Here is a 23,300-nt window from a genome sequence, read left to right on the forward strand (position 1 = left end):
TTAGCTGCCTTCTTCCACCATTTTTTAGAGGAAGAATCCCATTATAACTCTACCTCTTCCAAGAACAATGTAAAGAAGGAAAAATAAATACGTTGCTCTTCTCTCTCAATTTGCAGATTTACACTCTATCTGCAGAGTTTTGGGTGCTAACTATCAAGGTACAATCTCTCTCTCTCTCTCTCTTTCTCTCTCTATCTATTTGCAGAGTTTCTGGAATTCTCCATTTTTACACTGTTAAGCCAAATAGTTTCCTTGAACCGATCAATTGAAGGAGAGCACTGGAGTGAATTTGTCTTGTTTAATGGTTTCGGTTACATAAATGAACAATATTCTGACTAATTATGGATAAAGAATCCATATTGCTTTTACCTTTTGGCTATTGATTGACAATAGAATCTCTTCATAAAACAGAGTGTTTGGTAGGTAGGTACAATGAATCTGAAGAAAATTGTTGGGGTGAATCTCATTAGGCTTGCGAAAACTTGAAACTGAATTTGCTACTATACCCATTTGAAATAATTTGTATTACGAATTGGAGAGTTCCTTATAGAAGAAGGAATGACCTTGGTCAAGTTGGAGCAGGAATAAAATCAAAATTGCAGCTTAAAGCTTAACACTTAGTTATGCTACAGGGGATATTGGAGTCTACCTGTTCACAAAATTCCGGCCTAATCAGACTGCCCTAGTGGCATAACTAAGTGTTTTATTTTTTTGAGTTGAGTTACTAATTTACCCGCCCTCGGCTATATTGGGAAAGTTCCAAGGTCGCAGCACATATTATGTGTGTTCACAATCAGAGAATATCTTTTCATGAATTCGGTAAATAGATTTCAGAATTTAGATGGTAAGATCTAGGTATTAACTTAAAAGAATCACCAGAAATAAAAGCTTTCCTTTCTATGTCTCTCTGCTATGCCTAAAATCCTGTTTGCTGAGTGTTTGATTCTTTGACCGTAAGAGAAAATAAATCAATCAGTTTCCAATTTTATCTCAATTAAATCTTCTCAATCTTGCACATCTGTTCACTACCATCACACAGCCTGTATGACCAGTTGTAATACTTGCTCAATCTCACTCGTCTTCTCTGTTATTTTCTCCTAATTCTTCTTCTCTGTCTCCTCAATTCTACAGTTCTTGGGTTCAAGCTCCTAGGTATGTTTTAGTTCTCCCCTCTCTCTGTGTTTTTGTGTTGGGGGATGGTTATGGGTGTGGGCTTTGTTTAATGGTTGGTTTTTTTTTCCCCCATCATTTTACTGAGTGCAGATGGAAGGCGATAATAGAGCATTGAGAAAGAAAGGATGGTTTTATACTAAAGATGATTTCTTGCCTGAGGAATCCTTTAAGAACTGGGGTAATTATGCCAAGGCATTGAGTGAGACTGGAATGAGATTGAAGGACCGAATTCTTACTCGGTCTTTGGATGACATCGAGCTAAACGAAGTGAAGGCTAGAAGCCAGTATGAGATGAAGAAGAGTCTCACTTGGTGGGATCTCATATGGCTGGGTATCGGTGCCATTATTGGTACTGGTATCTTTGTTTTAACTGGTAAAGAGGCCAAAGATGATGCTGGCCCTGCTGTCGTTATCTCCTATGTTGTCTCTGGTATCTCAGCCATGCTCTCTGTGTTTTGTTATACTGAATTCGCCGTTGAAATCCCAGCAGCAGGTACAGCACATAGAACTTGAATGAATTGGATGTGATTCTGCATCATAAAGTTACCACTACTAGATTGATTTTGCCTCTATAATTTGTTTTGAGTTTTGTTTCAGGTGGGTCCTTTGCATATCTGAGGGTGGAGATGGGTGACTTCATGGCCTTTATCGCAGCCGGAAACATCATCTTTGAGTACTTGGCAGGTGGAGCGGCTGTTGCTCGCTCATGGAGTTCTTATCTCGCAACACTTCTCAACCACAGCCCCAATGACTTTCGCATCACAGCCCATAATCTCCCTGATGACTACAACCAACTAGACCCAATTGCTGTGGGCATCATTATTGCTGTCTGCATTGCAGCCATTCTCAGCACCAAAACCTCTTCTCGGTTCAATTATGTTGCTTCTATAATACACATTATCATCATAGTCTTCATCATTATAACAGGGCTCACTAAGGGCAATATCAAGAACTACTCTACATTTGCTCCCTATGGTGCTCGCGGCATCTTCAAGGGTTCAGCTGTGCTCTTCTTTGCCTATGTTGGGTTCGATGCAGTGTCAACCCTTGCAGAGGAAACAAAAAACCCTGGCCGAGATATCCCTATCGGTCTTGTAGGATCCATGGCCATTATCACATTGGCATACTGTTTAATGGCAGCTACACTTTGCCTAATGCAGCCTTATGATCAGATCGACCCCGATGCACCATTCGCTATAGCCTTCAAGGCCGCCGGAATGGGCTGGGCCAAGTACATTGTTGCCCTCGGCGCCTTAAAGGGCATGACTAGTGTCTTGCTAGTCAGTGCCATGGGTCAAGCAAGGTACCTTACCCACATTGCTAGAACACATATGGTTCCTCCCTGTTTGGCTTATGTTCATCCCAAGTACGGAACCCCAGTCAGTGCCACAGTCACCATGTTAGTCGCTACTTCTGTCATTGCTTTCTTCACTGATCTTAATATCCTTTCCAACTTACTCTCTATCTCCACACTCTTTATCTTCATGCTTGTGGCTGTCGCCCTCCTTGTTCGTAGATATTATTTGACTGGAGTTACCTCACAAAGACATCAAACCTTGCTCATTGCATTCCTTGTACTGATGCTTGCTTCATCTATTGGAACTGCAATCTTATGGGCAATGGAAGTGACATGGTGGCTCCCATTTGTAGCTACATTTTTTGTATGGTTCATTTCAACAGTTGGGCTTTGGATGTTTGTGCCGCAGGCTAGAAATCCTAAAGTTTGGGGGGTTCCATTAGTGCCATGGTTGCCGTCATTGTCAATTTTGATCAATATTTTCCTTCTAGGCTCAATTGATAGTCAATCATTCATGAGATTTGGGATTTGGACAGGGGGGTTATTGGTGTACTATTTCTTCTTTGGCCTCCATGCTTCATATGACACTGCAAAAGAGGCCAGTGAGAAAAGAGAGGAGATGGCAAAGCAAGGGCAGATGGAAGGAGGTGCAAATGTTCCAACTTAGGAGATGTGAATATTAGAAGAGTTTCTAGCAACAATAAGTAGGTACGGTTAAATTTGTGAAAAGTGTGGTTTGTTGTAGTTTGTTCAGATGGAACTGAGTTATGTTGATATATTTCAGAATTTGAATTATTCTTTCAAGTAGTATTTATGGTATAATAATAGATGCTGTTATGCATATTTAGTTGTCTGTTTGGTTGGCAATGAAATGAGTGAAAATATAGTAAAATCAACACTTTTTCCCCACTTCCAAACATTTACTTCATTGGAAAAAATATTTTCCCCCTTTCATTTCACTTTTGCCCTACTTTATCAATGAAAATTTTATTCCACTCCACTTATTACCAAGCAGGGCCTCGACGAACAACATACTTTCCTATTTTCTTTTTGGGTAAATTATACGTCACCCCTTGGTTTTCAAACAAAACTCAGATCACCCCTGAGTTTTTGGAAAAACTCAAATCACCCCTTGGTTTAGACCCCAATATGACAAATAAGTCTCTATCGTTACCTTTATGTTGTTAGGTGATGATGTCAGCCAGTTAAATAAATTTAAATTCCTAAACTACCCTTGATATCCAAACATAGATTTTGAAGGGTAATATTGTAAATTCAATTCTAATGTTTTAATACAAGGGTAAAATAGTCTTTTAACACCAATAACTAATAGCAGACTAACACCGTTACTGTAGAGGGGGTGATTTAAGTTTTTCCAAAAACCAGGGGCGATCTGAGTTTCATTTGAAAATCAGAGGTGATGTGTAATTTACCCTATCTTGTTTATTGAATGACATGGGTTGGATCCACTACACATCATTTGTCAAATTGGCTGTCAAAAGGATATAAGACATGTAAAATGAGTACAGCGCAGGTTGCGCCCAGGCACATGGGGGTAGGCGCAATGATCACCCTGCCCCCTATAAATGCTGCCCATGTGCCTGAGCGCAGCCTACGTTGCAGCACAGAGAACATTCTCCCAAACAAAAAATTGAACATCTGAATTTTTAATCAGAAATTTTTATAGGTAAATGAATAATTCCCAAATCAATCTGAATCCGGATTTTATTTCTAATCTGTTTTTTTTTTTTTTTTACCAAATTATTAAATTAACAAAACGAAGAATTCTCCTTCTAAATGAATCTTGAACCCAAACTTTTTTTTTAACTATGACCAAGATATGGATTGTAGATTTTTATGTATGCGCTCTCACATTCCACCTATGGACCTCACACACTCTCTCTTCATTTAAAATCCCTATTGGACAATTCGATTTCCCACCCTCTACCTTGTGTGAAATTGGACTCTAACGTCATAGCAAGCCTCCTAAAAATATGGGGAAATTATTCATGCTCAAAGGGCGTAGCTTTCGGCCCGGGGTACTCATTGGGTGTTTCCTACTGGCAATCTGGCATAGGCTACGCTCTTGGACAATAAATATTCTTCCAAAAAATATGTTGAGAAGGGATTGCTACCTAATCATGTAAACCTTGCACCAACACAGGGACCAATGAGAGTGCACGTAGAAGCATCAACATGGATGAGATTTTTTATTCATGTCGACGAAATGGTATTTTATGCGCTCCTATATCTGGGCACAGGGTCCACATGATCGGGCATTCTTTTTCCCAAATATATTACATTTAATCCTCTACACCAAACCTTTCCCTTCCCTTCCCTGGGGGAGAGTTCATTCCTAGTGTCAGCTACATCAATTTAGCTCGTCTCTAGGGAGGTGTGCGCCCAGGGTGCTGCCAAGGGGCATCCAGCGACTGAGTTGTGCCGCACACATTTCGGCGTATGCCTAGGGATGTGTGCAGCACAACCCAACGGTTGGCAGCGCCCTGGGCATTCCCTGCTCCCTGGAGATGATCCTGATCCCAGCTACATAGTACCAGGGGTACCACCTGGCACCATCCGAGGATCCGAGCTAGGCAGTTCTTCAAAATAATCTATCTTTAAAAAGAAAGAGAAAAGGGCATTAATGGCAATGCGTTCTGGTTGGATTTCAGTATCGTATCGATCACCATGATCTAATAATGATACGATATCTGTATCGGAGATATCGGCCAAACAATGTTTTGTTTCTGAATTTACCCTCAATATAGACCAGATACGGCCAATCCATATTGTATCAGATATCGGTCAAAATGTGGTTTGCTTTTGAATTTACCCTCAATATGGTCCTGATACAGACCGAAATGGTCGGACCCATATTGTATTGATCACCTTGGTTGGGGTGACCATAAAAACCGCATTTACGAATTTGACAAACCACTAGTGTAAAACTGTCGCCGTCTGCAACTCAAACTTATAAAGGTCTTTTTAACTCTCTCGTATAACAACAACCTTCAGATTGCATCTTAAACTCTCAACCTCTTCACAATTTCACCACCACCCTCTTTTCTTTCGTTTGGCTTCTCACTCCTTGAAGGTAAGCTAAAATCTAGCCTCTCTCTCTCTGTGTCTTTGTATATTTCATTCAAATAAATTTTTCTCTGCACTTATGCAGTGTCTACCCTAAATGTTGAATCTCCATATTGAAGGAGATTTTTTTTTTTTTTTTTAAGTTGAAGATTGAAAATTAGTTCTTTAGCATGAACTTGATACCATCCAATCTATTACATTATAGTAATGGTTGTATAATTGGTTAAAATCATGTTATGGGAAATGGGTATCTCTTACCTGAGTCTTTACAATTATGCTTTAACTTCATTAGAATAACTCTGTTCATGCTTGCTCTTAATCCTCATAAATAATAGGAATGTGTATTCCTTCACTGAATTTTTAGAATTTTGTAAAAATTCTGCTTTAACTTCAATAAAATAAGAGGAATGTTAATCCTTAACTGACTTCCCAATGAACTGTTTGAGATTAGGTGTCTGAGACATATATAGTCATAATATTGCAAAACTGTTATGTCTCTATTTAAATGTTCAAATTTCTTAAGCTAAATCAATTTTTGTTATTATTATAATTTTAGTCATTACAGATGGAGGGTGGTGATAGTGGAGCATTGAGAAAAAGAGGATGTTGTTTTACCAAAGATGATTTCTTGCCTGAGGAGTCCTTCAAGAGCTGGGGGAACTATGGTAAGGCCTTTGGAGAGACTGGAACGCGGTTGAAGGACCGACTTCTTACTCGGTCCCTTGATGAGATAGAACTAAATGAAGTAAAGGCCACAAGCCAGAATGACATGAAGAAGAGTCTCTCTTGGTGGGATCTCATCTGGCTGGGTGTAGGTGCTGTTATTGGTAGTGGTATCTTTGTTCTTACCGGTCAAGAAGCCAAAGAAGATGCTGGCCCTGCAGTTGTTCTGTCCTATGCCATCTCTGGTTTAACAGCCATGCTCTCTGTCTTCTGTTACACTGAATTTGCTGTTGAAATCCCTGTAGCAGGTACACCCACCACGCGTACATATTAATTAGCTTATATGTTGTGATCAGATTCTTTTAAGATACTATCATAGTGTTGAATAACTTCACATTGAAGAACTCTTGGGACCTTGGATGACTTCGTATAGTAGTTAGGCCTCTCCACCTGATAGCTAAAGCTTTGTTGAACTTCTTTAACACATATCATATAGGATAGGATGTAATTCTTCTGCAATAATTGAATATGCTGTTGGTTGGTTTCAGGTGGATCTTTTGCATATCTAAGAGTAGAAATGGGTGATTTCGTAGCTTTCATCGCAGCTGGAAATATCATGTTCGAGTATTTGGTCAGCTGTGCAGCTGTTGCTCGCTCTTGCAGTTCCTACCTTGCAACCCTTTTCAACAAAGATCCCAATTTTTTCCGCATAACTGCCCATATCCTCCCCGAAAATTACAATAAACTCGACCTGGCGGCTGTTTTCATCATCATTGTTCTCTACATTGTAGCTATTCTTAGCACCAAAGTTTCCTCCCGCTTCAATTACATCACTTCTATGATACATGTTATTACAATTGGCTTTATCATTGTTGCTGGCCTAACCAAGGCTGACATCAAGAACTACTCTGATTTTGCTCCTTATGGCACCCAAGGAATCTTCAGGGGTGCAGCTGTCCTCTTCTTCTCATTCACTGGGTTTGATGTGGTGTCAACCCTTGCAGAGGAAACAAAGAACCCTGCCAGGGATATCCCTATCGGTCTTGTAGGATCCATGAGCATCATCACATTGGTATACTGCATAATGGCAGCCACACTTTGCCTAATGCAACCTTATGATAAGATTGACCCTGATGCACCATTCTCTATAGCCTTCAATGCTGCTGGGATGGGATGGGCTAAGTACATTGTTGCATTCGGGGCCTTGAAGGGCATGATAAGCGTTCTCCTCGTCTGTGCCATTGGTCAAGCAAGGTACCTTACACACATTGCTCGGACACACATGGTGCCTCCCTGTTTGGCTCGTGTCAATGCTAAGTTTGGAACTCCGGTCAATGCCACAGTCGTCATACTTGTTGGTACTGCTGCCATTGCTTTCTTCACTAGTCTTGATATCCTTTCCGACCTAGTTTCTATCTCCACACTCTTTGTCTTTATGCTCGTAGCCATGGCCCTCCTTGTCCGAAGGTACTATGTGAGTGGTGTTACCTCCCCAAGACACCAATCCTTGCTCATTGTATTTCTTTTACTCATATTTGTGTCATCGATAGTAATTGCGGTGCTGTGGGGAATGGGAGAAACACGGTGGGCACCTTATGCGGTTCCATTGATTGTGTGGTTCCTTTCTACCCTTGGGATCAGGGTTTTTGTTCCTCAATCTCGAAATCCTAAGGTATGGGGTGCTCCTCTTGTGCCATGGTTGCCATCATTGTCAATTGTTATGGATGTGTTCCTTCTAGGCTCAATTGAAGGGAAGTCATTCATGCGGTTTGGACTATGGACTGTTCTCCTATTGGTGTACTATTTCTTCGTCGGCCTCCATGCTTCATATGACACTGCAAAGGAGACCTTTGAGAGAAGGGCAGAAGCTACCAAACAGTTTCAGAAGATCGAAGAGGGAATTACGAATTCTGGAACCTGAGGATGAACAATGAAAAAAAATGCTGACATTACCTTCTGTATTTAACTCAATACATTTGAACAGTTGGAGTACATCGGCTAGCGCAGCTGGTAACAGGCTTGTGCGGTAGGAACTTACACCCCCAGAGGTCTCGGTTTCGAGCATCTGTCCTCACCAAGTCCCCCTTCCCCTTGTATCCCCCTTGAAAAGGAAGATTACAACATGTATCCCTAAGGTGTCACAGTTAGGGTCATGATTCAATCATATTGCTCTTACCAGAAAGAAATTCAATCATATGGCATGCATTGTGTTGCAAATTTTTGTTTATAATTTCAATAAAGTCTGGAATTGTCCTTTTTTCGCGATTTTATCATTTCTCTTTGCTCTATTTTGACACTTGGTAGAGTCAAATTGGCTCAAAGTTGACACATAAGATACCTATTCTCAGCATAATTTAGGCCCCATTTGATTCGCCCTGTGGCTGACGAGAGTTTACCCAATTTGAAGGGTAATATCACTTAGGTTATGTTTGGATGCCAAGAAAAGAAAGTACATAATAAGACAAAGATCATGATGACAAAATGATTGAATTATGTGTCTATCTCTCTCCTCAAATTTAAACTTTTTTTTTTTAAATTTCTATTTTGATAACTTTATTTGGGTATGTAAATATAACTACTCTTAACAAGGATAATTTGCTTCTGTCTATATATAATTTGTAGATTGGCAGGTCAAGCTAGATCTTTTGGTTGATCTTAATATTTGTAATCTTTCATAAAAAACAAAATAGAAAAATGGGTCCTACACCCAATGGTAGGAACTTTTTTCTAAATTTTGGCTTTAAATATTGCTTTGCGGACCATTGATTTGGTTATTCTAACCATTGGATAGATTGTTCATGGTCTAGATTAGTCATGTGCCAAATTTCAAAGCCTAATTCAATCAAATACAGACTCTCCTATATATACGGTACTCCAACCACTACTACACACATACCCTTGGATTTTCAATGCTATATTTTACCGTGTGACAAGCTCTAATTGGACCAAAACTTAACATGTGAATAGGGAGCCTAGGGGTTTACCTGTCCATACATAACAATCGTTGGCATTTAAATGGACGTACAGGAAAGGTTTCCACCATTGGTATGTAGGAATTGGCCTCCCAAATATATATGGGAAAAATTCATTTATATGATCTAAGGAGAGGCTCATCTCAAATTTCCGCATGGAATGATTATGCAACAATTCTAACCATTGGGTAGCTAATACATGTCTTGGATTAGCCACGTGTCAAATTTTAGAGTTTAATTCATTCAAATATCTTCGTAGGCCCATATATTAGCATGCATTCCATATATGTCTATACACACATACGGTACTCCAACCATTACTATAAACCCTATCATGGTCCTGATTTTCAGATTTTATCTTTCCACTAACCAAATTCCACTTTGTTTTAAATTTTACATTTGAACAGGGTACCTTATGGTTTACTTGTCCATAAAATTTGGGTCCATGTTAACTATTTTTGGGTACCTTGATAACCTTGAGTCGTTCCCAATAAGTCTTGCTCTCTATACACTCTACTTATAAAAATGAAAAAATTTCCCGCAACACCAATGTAATATTGCCCTTGAACATGGGTTTTTCTACTGTTTTCTTGTCCTAACTTGAACATATGGGCCCCATGTGGATATTATCATATTTTTGTGCCGCCACATGTGGCGTGGGAGATTCTTCCCACACTGGCATTGTGATGACCTTCTCCTTTACAGAGTTGTAGGTATTGAGCATCAGTACCGATATAGTATCAATACGGATTGGCTGGTAATGGTCAATATCGAACGTAAATTTAAAAACAAATCAATTGTTTACTGATACTTTGATATGTATCGGTATCGGATACCAGTGATACCAATACCTTGAAACATGCACAAATTTTAGAGAAAGGAGGCCAGAAAGACATTTTTTTTATGGGGGGCAGGGGGGAAGATAACCGTAGAGACTTCCTTTATAATTATGAATGTTATTTAATAGAGTTAATATTCATTAAAGGAAAAGAAAAAGGACTCGGAACAATTATGAAAAATTGATTCCTTTTTTAAAAAAAATCATTCTAGGATTAGAAGTCGTGGGAGTGTTGAAGTAGATTTTGGCTAATTAAAAGAGAAATTTATATGGTAATAAATATGGGAAGAGACGTGGATGAGTGGATTTGGTTTCTTTGAAATTGCGATAACAGAAAAAAGAGAGATCTTAGGGGTTGAGGGGTTTTTGCTTGTGTGTGAGAGTTACGTGGTGAGAGGAATTTTAGGGCAAAGAAAGTGATTGAGAGAAAAGGAGAGAGGGAGAAAGAGGGAGAGATTAAAGGGAGGATTGATCTCCCAAACAAACAAAGATGCTATTTTAATCTTTTAAAACAATTATTAAAAGGTTAAATAATTATATTTTTTGTTTAATAATTTCCTAGACTCGTAAGTTTAAAGGGTATCGCCATTTGCCACGTGGAAAATTGATAATATTGATGTGAAAATTTTAATTGTATGGTGATGTGGCTAACCAGAGTCTTAAAATTGAACCACACAGCAAACCGGACTTGGTTCATTCTTTTCCGATTTTGATAGATTTCGATTGATTTGATTCCAATTTTGGAAGGAATTTATTGAATCAGAAAGACGAATTGCTACCAAAGCTGATTCGACTGACCGGTCCGACTGGTTTTTAAACAATGGTGTAGGAGGAATAATGAACTCATGCAGGAAATTTTTCCCATTAGAATGACCAGTGAAGTTTATTAGTGGCGGGTCCCACACCCCCATGGAGAGTTCAGATCTGTCCCCACCCATCCCAATGTGGGTAGCAGATCTGAACTCCTTGTTGAATCCATGTGATAACGGTTCTAAGTATCGGTATTCAATCGGTGTATATATCAGCCGATACGCATTGGTTTTGCGGTGATCGACATTGATACAGGCTGGTTGTATTGACTAAAATGTGGTATATATATATTTTTTGGTACAATGGTATATTTTTGAAGGGCGCACATTCTTTGTTTGGGAGCGCATCTAGGCACAGTCTGCGCCCAAACACATGAGGCGGGACATGCCCGGGCCGGTCATTTCGCCTACCTCCCATGTGTTTGGGCGGACCTTGCACCCCTAGTGCAGAGAACTTTGGTAGAGTGTTTGATATTGAATTTTTTTTTTAGTAGAAGCTTTTGATACTAATTCAATACTTATAAACTTGCACGCGATAGATGGAATCATATATTTATATATTGGCATCGGATCCATCAATACATATCAGTATCAACATTGATCGATCTTGATACGACAATGATATGTATCAACTGATACGGAAAAAAAATAGCTCTTTATCTAAAAATTAATTATTTTATGGGAAAAAGAATGGTCGCGATGATCTCGCGTCCAGAGACAAAAGCACGTAAAATTACCACCCAACTCCTTGAAATAAAAATCTCATCGATGTTGATGTCCCCTACATATGCTTTCATTGGCCCCATGCTGGAGCAAGGGCACACGACCAGATTTGGCTCCTGTCCTACAGTGGGGAGCTGGAGCATCCAACCCAGCAAAACCACCTAGGCCCCACATGTGAAATGACCACCCCACCCCTGTTTTTGCTGTGGTTTTACTAGGCTGGACGCTCCAACTCCCGCCACTACAGGACAAGAGCCTTTTCGCACACGACCAGGCAGCGATGTTTTGCCTTTATTTTATATAGAAATCAACCCAAAAGGAACTTTTACCCCAAAAGAAAACCCAACAGAAACCGATACTGCCAATCCATATCGGTACCGATATTTGTATTCCAAACGCATAAATGTCGGATCAAATCGATTAAGGAAAGTCACTGAAAGATCTACCGGAAGCGTGTCACGAAAATACGAAATCGCTATAAGAGCGGGTCTCACGTGAGCATGAATTCAGCTGTTACAGACGAGAAGCTCAGCAAGCGGAGCTCTGCTTCAGCCTTGGTCAGTTACTTGGGGGAAGCATCACTAGCAGCTTTGTGGGCAATTGAAGCTTCTGGGAATCCTGGTTATGCTTTCAGAGATAAACTCCATGGAGACTGGGAGGGTTTCCGATTCAATCGACGATGTGGGTATGGTTAGGCAAGAATCAACGACTTGCAGAGAATGTGGTAAGGGATTTCAATCGTGGAAAGCTTTGTATGGTCACATGAGATGTCACCCTAAAAGGGAGAGGGTCTTTAACAGCTTGGGTAATGGTGATTCATGGATTAATGGGAAGAACCAGAAGCTGGTAATGGATACCCAATCTGACAACGTTCGTGCTGCTCTGCCTCCCAGGAGATCGAGAAGAATGAGGTATTACAAAACTGCTACAATCTCATCTTCTTCTGTTTTGGAGATTGATCAAGATCAAATAGAGGCGGCTTTGTGTTTGATGATGCTTAGTAGGGATGTGGGTCACAGGGGTGGATTGAATTCTATTGATCCGCAGTCTTCCCATCCTAATTCTGTGGTTTTAGAAGCTCAGACTAGATCGACTTGTGTGGGTAAGCAAAATCCTAGAAATGGGGATATTGGTTTTGATTTTACCTGTGATGAGAATGTGACTCTAAAGAGTTTGAAGATCAAGAAACTAAAATCTGTTGTTTCCGATTCTGGGTTTTTAAGGGATGGTCTCAAGAAGGTTCAATCCAATGTTTCTGTTGATGGGTTTCTCAGGGATGATGAACTGAAAAAGAGGAAGCTGGAACATGCAGCTGGGTCTATTAAATTGGGAAAGGATTTCTCCATTAACAAGAAGGGCAATCGGAAGAGAAGTAAATTGAAGTATTCTGAAGCTGAATTGGGAAAGGATTTCTCCATTTGATAAACCATTCGTGTAAAACCGTCTCCGTCTGCAACTCAAACTTAAAAAGGTCTTTTTAACTCTCGTATAACAACCTTCACATTGCATCTTAAACCACCAAGCTCTTCACAACTTCACCACCCTCTTTTCTTTCGTTGGCTTCTCACTTCTTGAAGGTAAGCTAAAATCTAGCCTCTCTCTGTGTGTCTTTTGTATATTTCATTCAATTTTTTTTATTTTTTTATTTTTTGTTTTTTAAGTTTTTGTCTCTGCACTTCCTATTTCATCTCCTAAATTGTTTACTCTAAATGTTGAATCTCCATATTGAAGGAGATTTTTTTAAGTTGAAGATTGAAAATTAGTTCTTTAGCATAATCCTGATACCATCCAATCTGTTGCATTATAGTAATGGTTGTATAATTGGTTAAAATCATGTTATGGGTTATCTGGAGATGGGTATCTCTTAACTGAGTCTTTACAAATCTGCTTTAACTTCAGTAGAATAACTCTGTTCATGCTTGCTCTTAATCCTCATAAATAATAGGAATGTGTATTCCTTAACTGAATTTTTAGAATTTTGTAAAAATTCTGCTTTAACTTCAATAAAATAATTAGAATGTCCATCCTTAACTGACTTTCCATTGAACTGTTTGAGATTAGGTGCCTGAGACATATATAGTCATAATATTTCAAAACTGTTATGTCTCTATATAAATGTTCCAAATTTCTCGAGCTAAATCAAGTTTTGTTATTATTATAATTTTAGTCATTACAGATGGAGGGTGGTGATAGTGGAGCATTGAGACAAAGAGGATGTTGTTTCACCAAAGATGATTTCTTGCCTGAGGAGTCCTTCAAGAGCTGGAGGAACTATGGTAAGGCCTTTGGAGAGACTGGAATGCGGTTGAAGGACCGAGTTCTTACTCGGGCCCTTGATGAGATAGAACTAAATGAAGTAAAGCCTACAAGCCAGAATGACATGAAGAAGAGTCTCTCTTGGTGGGATCTCATCTGGCTGTGTGTAGGTGCTGTTATTGGTAGTGGTATTTTTGTTCTTACCAGGCAAGAAGCCAAAGAAGATGCTGGCCCTGCAGTTGTTCTGTCCTATGCCATCTCTGGTTTAACAGCCATGCTCTCTGTCTTCTGTTACACTGAATTTGCTGTTGAAATCCATGTAGCAGGTACACCCACCATGCGTACATATTAATTAGCTTATATGTTTGATCAGATTATTTTAAGATACTATCATAGTGTGGAATAACTTCACATTGAAGAACTCTTGGGACCTTAGATGACTTCATATACTAGTTAGGCCTCTCCACTTAATAGCTTAAGCTTTGGGTTGAACTTCTTCAATATATAGGATAGAATGTATTTCTTCTGCAATAATTGAATATGCTGTTGGTTGGTTTCCGGTGGGTCTTTGTCATATCTAAGGGTAGAAATGGGTGATTTCGTGGCTTTCATTGCAGCTGGAAATATCATGTTCGAGTATTTGGTTAGGTGTGCAGCTGTTGCTCGCTCTTGCAGTTCTTACCTTTCAACCCTTTTCAACAAAGATCCTAATTTTTGCTGCATAATTTCCCACAGCCTCCCTGAGAATTACAATAGACTCGACCTGGCTGCGGTTTTCATCATCATCGTTCTCTACATTGTAGCTATTCTCAGCACCAAAGTCTCCTCCCGCTTCAATTACATCACTTCTATGATACATGTTATTACAATTGGCTTTATCATTGTTGCTGGGCTAACCAAGGCTGACATCAAGAGTTACTCTGATTTTTCTCCTTATGGCACCCAAGGCATCTTCAGGGGTGCGGCTGTCCTCTTCTTCTCATTCACTGGGTTTGATGTGGTTTCAACCCTTGCAGAGGAATCAAAGACTCTGCCAGGGATATCCTTATCGGTCTTGTAGGATCCATGAGCATCATCACATTGGTATACAGCATAATTGCAGCCACACTTTGCCTAATGCAGCCTTATGATTAGATCGACCCTGATGCACCATTCTCTATAGCCTTCAAGGCTGCTGGGATGGGATGGGCTAAGTACATTGTTGCATTCGGGGCCTTGAAGGGCATGATAAGCGTTCTCCTCGTTTGCGCCATGGGTCAAGCAAGGTACCTTACACACATTGCTCGGACACACATGGTGCCTCCCTGTTTGGCTCGTGTCAATGCTAAGTTTGGAACTCCGGTCAATGCCACAGTCGTCATACTTGTTGGTACTGCTGCCATTGCTTTCTTCACTAGTCTTGATATCCTTTCCGACCTAGTTTCTATCTCCACACTCTTTGTCTTTATGCTCGTAGCCATGGCCCTCCTTGTCCGAAGGTACTATGTGAGTGGTGTTACCTCCCCAAGACACCAATCCTTGCTCATTGTATTTCTTCTACTCATATTTGTGTCATCGATAGTAATTGCGGTGCTGTGGGGAATGGGAGAAACACGGTGGGCACCTTATGCGGTTCCATTGATTGTGTGGTTCCTTTCTACCCTTGGGATCAGGGTTTTTGTTCCTCAATCTCGAAATCCTAAGGTATGGGGTGCTCCTCTTGTGCCATGGTTGCCATCATTGTCAATTGTTATGGATGTGTTCTTTCTAGGCTCAATTGAAGGGAAGTCATTCATGCGGTTTGGGCTATGGACTGTTCTCCTATTGGTGTACTATTTCTTCTTCGGCCTCCATGCTTCATATGACACTGCAAAGGAGACCTTTGAGAGAAGGGCAGAAGCTACCAAACAGTTTCAGAAGATCGAAGAGGGAATTACGAATTCTGGAACCTGAGGATGAACAATGAAAAAAAATGCTGACATTACCTTCTGTATTTAACTCAATACATTTGAACAGTTGGAGTACATCGGCTAGCGCAGCTGGTAACAGGCTTGTGCGGTAGGAACTTACACCCCCAGAGGTCTCGGTTTCGAGCATCTGTCCTCACCAAGTCCCCCTTCCCCTTGTATCCCCCTTGAAAAGGAAGATTACAACATGTATCCCTAAGGTGTCACATTTAGGGCCTGATTCAATCATATTACTCTTACCAAAAAGAAATTCAATCATATGGCATGCATTGTATTGCAAATTTTTGTTTATAATTTCAATCCAGTCTGGAATTGTCCTTTTTTCGCGTTTTTATCATTTCTCTTTGCTTTATTTTGACACTTCGTAGAGTCAAATTGGCTCAAATTTGACACATAAGATACCTATTCTCAGCATAATTTAGGCCCCATTTGATTAGCCCTGTGGCTGACCAGAGTTGACCCAATTTGAAGGGTAATATGACTTAAGTTATGTTTGGATGCCAGGAAAAGAAAGTACATAATAAGACAAAGATCATGATGCCATATTGATTGATTTATGTCTATCTCTCTCTTCAAGTTCAATTTTTTTTGGAATTTTCTTTTCTTGATATCCAAACATAGCCTTAAAGCTAAGTAAATCAAGATATTCTAAAACAATGAATGAAAACTCCAATTATGAAAAATGTATGTATGAGAGAGGAGAGAGAAGTAAAACTTGGCTAATCGGTTTTTCAATTTTTTTTGGAATTTTCTTTTCTTGGTATCCAAACATAGCCTTAAAGCAAAGTAAATCAAGATATTCTAAAACAATGAATGAAAACTCCAATTATGAAAAATGTTTAATAAGAACCAATTTCTCTAATAATTTCGCTCCATTCGGTGTTCGTGGCATCTTCAAGGCCTCTTCTGTACTTTTCTTCTCTTATGTAGGATTCGATAGAGTTGCAACCATGGCTGAAGAGACTAAGAATCCAGGTCGAAATATACCCTTTGAGCTCATCAAATCAATGGGATCACCATGTTCGTCTATTGCCTTCTTGCAGTGACACTGAGTCTTATGCAACTGTTCACCATTATCGAGTTGATGCCCCCTGTACAATTGCATTTCAGGCCGTTGGATTGGATTGGATGAAATACATTGTAGCTCTAGGAGCATTAGAAGGGATGACTACTATTCTATTGGCTAACATCACCGGTCAATCTCGTTACTTTGCCCACATGGGAAGGACTCACATGGCACCACCATGGCTCGCCGCCGTTAATGGCAAAACAGGGACGCCTGCGAATGCCACAATCGTTATGACTATAGCCAATTGCATTGTTGCCTTTTTTATTGATCTTGAAGTTCTAGCCAACCTTCTCTCCATCGCCACACTATTCATCTTCGCACTTGTTGCCGCTGCGCTGCTAGTGAGGCGATACTATGTGACCGGAGAGACGGTGGAGACTGACCGAAATATGCTTATTGGGTTGTTGGCATTGATCATTGGGTCTTCAGTTGCGACATCGGTGTATTGGGCAGTTACTGATAAAGGATGGATTGGGTATGTGGTGACTTTGCCTGTTTGGTTCTTGGCAACATTGGGTTCGAAGTTGAAGGTTAAGGAGGCACGGAGGGCAAAGCTGTGGGGTGTGCCATGGTTTCCATGGATACCATCAATCTCCATTGCTGTTAATGTGTTCTTGTTGGGCTCAATTGATGTGGAGTCATATATAAGATTTGTAATCTGATCGGTGATCTTGCTTACATATTACTTTTTTGTTGGGCTTCATGCATCATATGATGCAGCAAAGGAGACTGACAGTGAAGAAGCCAATGGAAGTAGAATGAGTAATGATGAAGTAGGAATTGTAGCATTAGTGGCTTGATATTCTGAGTTGAAGCAACAGCAGTAGCTTTTGAAGTGCTTTATGATTCTTTGTATGTAAATAATTTGGTCTTGCTTGGTTGCTCCAAATGGTTGTAATCGAAATACTGATGTCAAAGGGCTTTTGAATTCTTCTGGGTCCAGGATTTTAAAACAAGGAATCGATATGTTGTTATGTGCCTAATGGGGCCCACTCTAGTGTATGGGTGCTAGATTGGGCCAGCCCAATATGAGATAAGTTAAAAAGCTTGATTTAACATGTTCCATTAGCTCTGGAGCTTTTGACGTATCGATCAAGTACCTAACATATGTGAGTTGTCCAGTCCATTCCAATCCAATTCTATTTTGAATTGTCTAGGAATCGGTGGCCTTATTCCGCCAAAACCCTAGAAACCCTATGTGGATCATCCGCTTCGAAACGATAGGAATCGGGATCAGGCTCAGCCAATTCACGTGATATAATTCAAAGTTTTAAATCCTTGTCTGGGTCTCAAAGATGAACTTTTCTGATGAGTTGCCAAATTAAATTTCTAAGCCCATCAGAACAGCTGATGATCCTTATATGGAAAAACCCTAGATGTCAAACATATCATGATAGACAATTCAGCTCCAGCAGTAAACCATCCCTACCACAATAGCAGACGTATGTGAAATCTACAGCAATTAATTGGTGAACTTAATTGGTTAACCGTTGATAGTAGAGTCCATTGACCAATGAAAGTAAACCAGATAGGTAGGTGACTTTTGAATTGTTTTAAAATTGATTGTTGGATGGTAATAATGTCACGTATCACTCTCATAGACCTGGGCAGAACGATGACAGATAGCTTCTTAGCAGTAGAGGATTTGAATCCCTTAATATCCTACCAAACCCCTAAACCCTAAGTCAATAGAATTCCTTGGTTCACCACAAATAACCATAAAACCTTACTTCCCTTAAATAATACTTCTTTATAAAGCTCCTTGCTCACATTCAAAATATCCCAAACTGCCAAAGTCTCATTAGAGACATCCCCAAATGTCAGTAGTACTCTCAATAAAATAAGTATGTAGTTTGGGTATATGGGATAATGCTTCAACTTTGTGGATAGGTAGACTCCAAGGTTCTCTACTCACGCATCAAGTTTTCAGCATGAGTACGTTGTCAACTATGGTTCTATTTTTTTATTTTTTTATTTTTTTATTTTTTTATTTTTGGGTAAATTTCTATGGTTCCTCCACACCCAAATTTGGAATCCCCGTCACCCTTAATAATTGCTATCTACCGGTTCACTCGTGGCTCCACATATATCCTTTGAAAATAGTATGTACAACTCTGTTTGAGTTTTTCGATTCGGTTTTAATTCTGTTTAAGATACAATATGTGCAAACCGAATCAAATTCGAATAATATTCATAACCTCAAACCGAAACCAAACCGATTTGTTCATTTTATTTGATTCCTATTAAGTTTTATTTTGGTTGTAATTAGGTTTAACATATTCTTTCAATTCGTACAATACTTGGAGAATATCTCAGATTGACCTTGAAGAAGCAAGGCACAAAAGAGGAAATGAGCAAAAGTGCAAAAGGCAAAAAAGAAGCGAGAAGAATCAACAAATTTTGAACTCGTGTTTTAACCTTTTAGGATTTAGTATTATTTAGGTTCGGTTCTGGTTCAATTTATACGAATTAGACGTTATTCGATTCGATTCGATTCAGATTGATATTTTTTAACAAAAAAATGGAATTAAAAAAAAAACTTATGAATTGAAAATTTTCAATTAAATTTGATTTTAAATTCAAATTGTGGTTCTAAAAATTTTTTTTTTTGGGGGTTTAGAAATTTTGGTTCTAAATTGGCCTCCTTCAACTTAGTCCACGAATTTGAAAAATGACCGGAACATAATGACAGCGTGAAGAAAGAATATGGGCTCCTAATTAGGATATGGGCTTGACGAATAGAATAAAAGGAACTCCATTAATGTGGGCCTCCAACCCAATGAGCCCAGTTTGCAATCTATTAATTCGGAAGTGGAGGAAAAGAATTCCAACAGTGCCGGAATGGGGATTCTTTTTTACACCCTTCTTACATATACTGAGCCATAGGTATTACATTAACACTCTCCCTTCTCCACTGAATGAATCCTTCTCTTGCCCTTTCATTGGTGGGTTTGCCGAAAAAAAAAAAACAAAAAAACTCATACACACATGTTGGGCATATTGTCATATTAAAAAAAAAGGTTTTTATCAAATACCCCCTCAAATTGCCCAAAAGTTCAAATACATCCTTGAACTTTCACTATTTTTAAATGCACCCCTACTTTCCAAACTTTGCAACACTCTAGTCTAGTCTATCAGATTGGGACGTTAGACGGTAGTTTCAAGGAATCTAATGACCAAAATGCCCTTATGATAAACCTCTTTATTTCTTCTGCCAACCTTTTCTCCCATAAAACACAAACTAAGATGAAACCCTAGCTATCTCTTTTCTCTTGGCAACCACCATGCTCGTCGTGACCACCATTCTTGCCACTGAAACCAAATGCTGAGAGAGGAGCTGCGACCATAGTATCTATCCGCTACCTACCGGATCTTTATCCCCTCAATTTACCTGCTTGTCAATTTCCTCAATTCCATCTAATAGGGGGGCAGAAATGACCACTCTACCCCCTGCCCGAATACACTGTCCGAGTGGAGTCCACTTTCCTCTATTAGATGGAATTGAGGAAATTGACAGACAAGCAAATTGAGGTGATAATTTTCCCTACCATGCATGTAGTAATAAATAGATTTGACCCAAGAGATTCCCCCAGACAGACCCATGAATATCTGCCACATTTCTTAGTATTGTGGTTATAAATGGACTTTCCTGTCAAAAGATTTGAGAGTAATTGAGGAAATTCAGAATTTGAGCACGAAATCAAGTAAATATTTTCTGAAATTAAATCAAATCAAAGAAGCAAAATAACCTGAAACTTGGATTGAGTACCACACTAGACAGGATCGACTAAGCCACAAAATCTGAATCAGTTTCAATGGCTAGATTTAAAATGAAAAAAAAAAAAAAAAAACAAAACTCAGGTCTGAGTTACTAAGTAGACAAAAATTGGGTGATTAAGATATTAGCAGATCTGTACATCAGATTCCCTCAAAAATCAGATCGAGTTCCTCTCTAAGGAGGTCTTCATAATCTCCAACGCTCACCCAGACCTGATGGTCAGATCAGGTTGCGGTTGATAATCAAAACTAGGTGAAAATAAAGTAAAACCAGGAATTTAGATCAGTGATTAATGGGGTTTATATCATCAGGTAAAACTCACCAATATTAGCAACTAGATCATAGAATGAAAACTAAACAAATCAGAGATTAAAATCTAGAATCAGGAGCGTTAATCGATGAGTGACTGACTCGGTACCTGGATCGAGCAAAACAGAGTATGATAATAGAATAAAATTAACCCAGTTTCCCATCCACAAGATCAGATTCCCAAGCCCAGTTCTTGAACCCCTCATAGCACCTCTCTAATGCTAATATATATTAGTGAGGGCAACTTGGTCATTCTATCTATTGGGTCAAGAAATCGTCGAGCAGTCCTGGGAGTGCCGTCACCTGCAAGTGAACCAAGGGGTCAACAGAGAGAACCGGTGTGGTTCCGGCCTAGGGATCTCCCGAGCAAACAGATGAATGTAGAATTCAATATGAGTTCTTTTTCTTTTTCCTCCTGAGGGTGGTGTACCTTTCCTTTTATAGTGGAATATGACGATATGGAGAGTCCCAGTTTGATGGCTAGTGTGCCGTTGAGTGGATAGAGGTAGGGATGTAAACGGATCGGATTCGGATCGGATACGGATCGGATGTGATCGGAGCCGGATATTCCCTGGCCAGCGGATACAATTCTCTCTCAATCCATATCTCTTAGATCATGATTCTCTTTTCATCATATTCTAGAACTTGTTTAATCTTCAAAAACCCTAAAAATCATTATTTACTTAATTTTTTATTATTAAGTATTCGGATTTTTTTTCGGACGGATTTTAATCGGAGTATTCGGATTATTTTACGGATATCTCTAAGCGAATACGGATGCCCCTAAGCGAATACGGATGCGTGGATTCGGTTTCGGTTATCCATTTACATCCCTAGATAGAGGCCCTGAGGTAGCTCTATCTTGATTGATCATCTCCCCGCGGGAGGGAGTGTCCTGGTGGTATCAAGATCCTTGGCGGATAGATACTCGCGTGTGGTGATAACGTCATTGGTGCTTGAATCCGTCTGGGTGACGTGACTTCTAAGCGGTGGCCCAGAGTCCTGGTGGTGGCATAAGTCTGCAATGACACGATTGGGTCATAGACGAGTGGCCTCGGTGTCCGTGTACATCACGTCTGCGTCCACGATGTCGCGCCTGGGTGTGAGACCACGCCTGGGTGAGAGGTCGCGCTTGGGTGAGGCCGCGCTTGGGTGCAGGCCGAGCCCGGGTGGGATCCCCGATTGGTTCTCCTTGGTTCTGGAACTGGTCACTTTGTGACACGTGGCAACCGCTGACCGGTTCGATAAATCTTGGATGTATCAATATCCTATCAAGGGAAGAATGATGTAACCATGTACAAAAAAGTCTAGACGTTTGAATATAACTTCCCAGACTAGCAGACTAGACTAGAGTGTTACAAAGTTTGGAACGTAGGAGTGCATTTAGAAATAATGAAAGTTTAGGGATGCATTTGAACTTATGCGCAATTTGAGGGAGGCATTTGATAAAAACCCTTAAAAAAACAAAGAAAAAAGATTAGGGAAATTTTAGTTGCCCACCAGTACTACTGAAACCTAGATTTTGTCACCACTTGCACTTGATATATATTAATGGACATGAATAGATCTATATGATATAGGATTTCATACGCATTCCATAAATTTCGTGGAAAAAATGAATGTCATTTCACTTAATGGACAAAGGTTGTTTTGGTCATGTGTACTGTAAGTCTCTGCAACCCATGCTTTTGGGAAAATTGGAAAAAAAAATCCTCCATTGCCCCAATGGTGCAATGTGGTGTAGTTCAGGTGGAGGTAGGTGTGACATCCAACGGTGGTGAGCTTGAGAAGCAAAAACTGGGTCAATGAGCTTGGACTTTGTTTTAGTGCATAGCAACGGATTGTGTATTAATTACCTGCAAAATCGATGTAATATTGATACAGTATCGGCATGAATCTGAAAATTTTACCTTCGATTTTCTTTAAAATTAGGTATTTTGACTGTTTTACCCCTTATTTGTACTGTTTCATCAATACACCGGATTAGGATCGATGACTAACAAAACCAATACATATCCTCGATACGAGCGATAAAATACCGATACCTCAAACCATGGTTTATATATCACTAAATTTAAGACCCACCTAGCCTACTATGTGGCAGGTATGGCTGCTGGGCACTGAGAGCAAAATACCTAGGGGTGTCAATGGGTCGGGTTGGGCGGGCCTGCCCTAAACACAAACCCAACCATAGAGGCCTTAACCTAAACCCTGACCCGACCCGACCCTCCCAGGGCCAAGAAACCCTCAACCTAGTCCCGACCCTGCCAGGGTTTTTCCTGACCCGACCCGGCCCTGATTGACCCTGATAGGGTCGGGCAAGGTCAGGTTGGCCCTAATTGACCCTATCTTGACCCTGACCCTGACCCTGACCCTGATT

At 39.9% G+C, this 23,300-nt stretch overlaps 2 protein-coding genes and 2 pseudogenes across 4 annotated transcripts in view; all 4 read left to right on the forward strand.

Annotated features, from left to right (window-relative positions):
* LOC122650313 (cationic amino acid transporter 1-like) overlaps positions 1 to 3,899 on the forward strand; it is a 25,727-nt gene extending 21,828 nt beyond the window's left edge. Inside the window, exons 3-4 of the mRNA XM_043843706.1 lie at positions 3,201 to 3,208; positions 3,888 to 3,899. The gene's annotated coding sequence lies outside the window, so the exon portion shown is untranslated. The remainder of the gene's footprint in view (positions 1 to 3,200; positions 3,209 to 3,887) is intronic.
* On the forward strand, positions 1,264 to 8,142 carry LOC122650314 (cationic amino acid transporter 1-like). Of its 3 annotated transcripts, none has more exons than XM_043843709.1 (3): positions 1,283 to 1,666; positions 1,771 to 2,973; positions 7,972 to 8,142. In XM_043843709.1, exons 1-3 carry the CDS (start codon positions 1,384 to 1,386, stop codon positions 8,139 to 8,141), a joined length of 1,656 nt encoding a protein of 551 aa, XP_043699644.1. In that variant the 5' UTR covers positions 1,283 to 1,383; the 3' UTR covers position 8,142. The 3 variants fall into 3 exon arrangements, with proteins under 3 accessions (XP_043699643.1, XP_043699644.1, XP_043699642.1); XM_043843707.1 differs by lacking the exons at positions 1,283 to 1,666; positions 1,771 to 2,973 and adding exons at positions 5,499 to 5,564; positions 6,114 to 6,528 and having other exon boundaries at positions 6,769 to 8,142; XM_043843708.1 differs by lacking the exon at positions 7,972 to 8,142 and having other exon boundaries at positions 1,264 to 1,666; positions 1,771 to 3,194.
* Positions 8,143 to 13,733: 5,591 nt separating this feature from the next.
* Positions 13,734 to 15,752, forward strand: LOC122652392 (annotated as a pseudogene).
* An 821-nt stretch (positions 15,753 to 16,573) lies between these two features.
* Positions 16,574 to 17,637, forward strand: LOC122651154 (annotated as a pseudogene).
* Positions 17,638 to 23,300: the final 5,663 nt, after the last annotated feature.

Source organism: Telopea speciosissima, chromosome 2 (assembly GCF_018873765.1).
Source record: "Telopea speciosissima isolate NSW1024214 ecotype Mountain lineage chromosome 2, Tspe_v1, whole genome shotgun sequence".
NCBI classification, from domain to species: Eukaryota; Viridiplantae; Streptophyta; class Magnoliopsida; order Proteales; family Proteaceae; genus Telopea; species Telopea speciosissima.

Excerpts from the sequence above, each read along its gene's own strand:
- LOC122650314 (XM_043843707.1), top strand. The coding sequence starts at position 6,123 with ATGGAGGGTGGTGATAGTGGAGCATTGAGAAAAAGAGGATGTTGTTTT. Across the intron at positions 6,529-6,768 it reads TGTTGAAATCCCTGTAGCAG|GTGGATCTTTTGCATATCTA; the intron begins GTACACCCACCA and ends GGTTGGTTTCAG.